This window comes from Atta cephalotes (assembly GCF_000143395.1).
Source record: "Atta cephalotes unplaced genomic scaffold scaffold00960, whole genome shotgun sequence".
Classification (NCBI taxonomy): Eukaryota; Metazoa; Arthropoda; class Insecta; order Hymenoptera; family Formicidae; genus Atta; species Atta cephalotes.
The window spans coordinates 1-2,457 of NW_012131024.1; the positions used below are offsets into that span (position 1 = coordinate 1).

Below are 2,457 nucleotides of genomic sequence, written 5' to 3' on the forward strand. Positions count from 1 at the left end.
TGGTGAAATCGTTTAAATATACATAAATTTCGTTAAAATAATCCGAGCGATTTTCGAAATTTGTAAGAAAAAAAAAAACAAAATTTTTCCTTCAATTTGGACAAACATTGTATTTTCAAAATAAAGTCGCTTTGGACCTATGAAAAATTTTCATCTTTAATTAATGTGAGGAATCGTTTCTTAAAATCTTATCAAAAAAATCTCTCTCATTTCTTAAAATATTTATGAAATGTCTGCTCTGTATATATAAACTTTACGAAAAATAATTTATATTGCAAATATTACCTATGTCCATGTTCCTTCGTCCATGACAGTTTAGTGCATTGCCAATCTTGTTCGTTATTATCGTATATAAGAGTATTTACAACCAGTGTCATTACCGGATCAGTCTTGTAAATCGGCAATCTTGATACAAATCACATAAAAATTTTATAAATAACCGAAAGAGGAATAATAATGTGCAATCAAAATACAACTCACGAATTATTTTCCGTTTTTTCGAATTTAAGTTCATCTGCAAACGGTAGCGAATAAATATTTATACATCCGTCCGAGCACGCAGCTGCAAGTAATCCCATTCGCCTGATTTTACTTTCGTCTGCTTTATAATTATCAAGATCGACATCCTGATAGCATCCTGATGGACACCATTCTAAACACCAAATTGTACCGCTATTATGCGCAATCGCATAAGCTAAGACAGGCGATCTAATCTTGCTATTAACTCTGAAAACATATACAATATAATCCCAATAACGTTACAAATTATAGCAATGGCTTTAGTTATTTACTGATGATTTAAGGATCCAACATCCCATATCTGTATAATATTCGGGCCCAAATATTTATTTCTCACAGTATATTTACTTTCCATCGTGGGATGTGTGCTAATTGCGACGTATTGAGTCGGATTTTTGGACCATATCAATGATGGAATGGGTAACCATGCTAACGCCCATATAGGACCACCGACAAAAAATGTTGGCACAGCTAAAACAATATTAAAATTTAATTTAATTATTCTTTGTTAAATATTTCCATATATCATAGTATGTATAAACAAATATTGTAAATTTACCTTCATAGATATCACTTTCAAATCTATTTATACGATTCCAATTATCCTTGTCAGAACTCGTTTTCGATAAATTGACATTTACTTGCTTGAAGGCCATTGAAATTGTTAATTCTGGGAGATACATTGCCGCATCATTATTTTCCAATAACGTAAAATAATTCGGCATATCATCTTTGAATAATGCCAATTCATAATTTTTCAGCTCACTATTACGTTATAAATAAATAAAAAATATATATGTTATTTCAGTAAATAAAAAATAATTTAATAAAAAATCAGTTCCATTAATGTAAAGTAATAAAAGCTATGTAGAGATAAAATTAAAATTTAAAAATTAAAAAAACATAAGCCAATTATATTTACAAATCCAGAGTCCAACGTAAAGCTGGTTTATAAGTTTCAGTTGAATGGGGACTTTGCGTTGTTTCTTTATCCAAGAAAGCCATTTTTCGGTAGATTCCTAAAATTTTTTTAGAGATTCAATCTTTTAAATATTTGATTATACATATATATCTAATTATTCTGCTAAAAAACAATATGAGAATATGCTAAATAAATATTTTCTTTGCGACTTTATTTACATATAATTATATATTAATTTGTATAAAACACTTTTTATGAATATATTTAATATATTTTTTTAACAAAGAAGTTTACGCATTTTAGACGATTTGGGAAGCACGCAAGGATCATCATTTTTTTGGATTTATCATTTTTTAATTTCGGTTTTACTGACGGAATCCGAAAATTCGAATAAAATAATCTGAGTATCCTGGAAATATAATTTTAAGACATATTTTCACAGAAAAAGCTACTGTTGATTTGTCATTTTTGTCGAGCTTTTTTTTATTAAAATCGATTATCGTTAAAATCGTGATTCTTACTTGTATTAAAGAATAAATAAGATTTCCTAGTAAAGGCTATTACAGAATGTTTATGGACGGAATATTATACAGAGTCCTATTTTAAAATGACAATAATTATAAAAAAACTTGATAAATTAAAAATTTGTGTAAAATCAAGGATTAATGAGTTAAACACTAGTTCTTATATACTAATAACTCAAACTTTTAATAATAAATTAAATATAAATCATAAACAAACGTTCAACGTATTATTAAGTCATTTACAAAAAAAATATATGTGTGTGTGTGTCTGTGTGTGTGTGTGTGTGTGTGTGTGTGTGTGTGTGTGTGTGTGTGTGTGTGTGTGTGTATAAAACAATTTATATTTTTTCATTTAATTTTTATGTTCATCAGTTAGTCTATTGAATATATCACTTGCGATTTGCATGAAAGTAAGTGAACATATGGTAAGATGCTAAATTGCAAAATTATTATTGCGCGATTAAAATACAGTCGTTATTAATAACACATGCA

General features: G+C 27.7%; 1 protein-coding gene across 1 annotated transcript; it reads right to left on the reverse strand.

Annotated features, from left to right (window-relative positions):
* Positions 1-285: 285 nt before the first annotated feature.
* On the reverse strand, positions 286-1,524 carry LOC105625331 (general transcription factor 3C polypeptide 2; the record flags this gene model as incomplete). The annotated part of the gene is made up of 5 exons (XM_012206667.1): positions 1,442-1,524; positions 1,079-1,284; positions 792-990; positions 481-726; positions 286-405 (listed from the first exon to the last, which is right to left on the reverse strand). Coding segments are annotated over exons 1-5 (854 nt in total), but the record flags the coding sequence as incomplete, so codon positions are not given.
* Between the last annotated feature and the right edge of the window lie 933 nt (positions 1,525-2,457).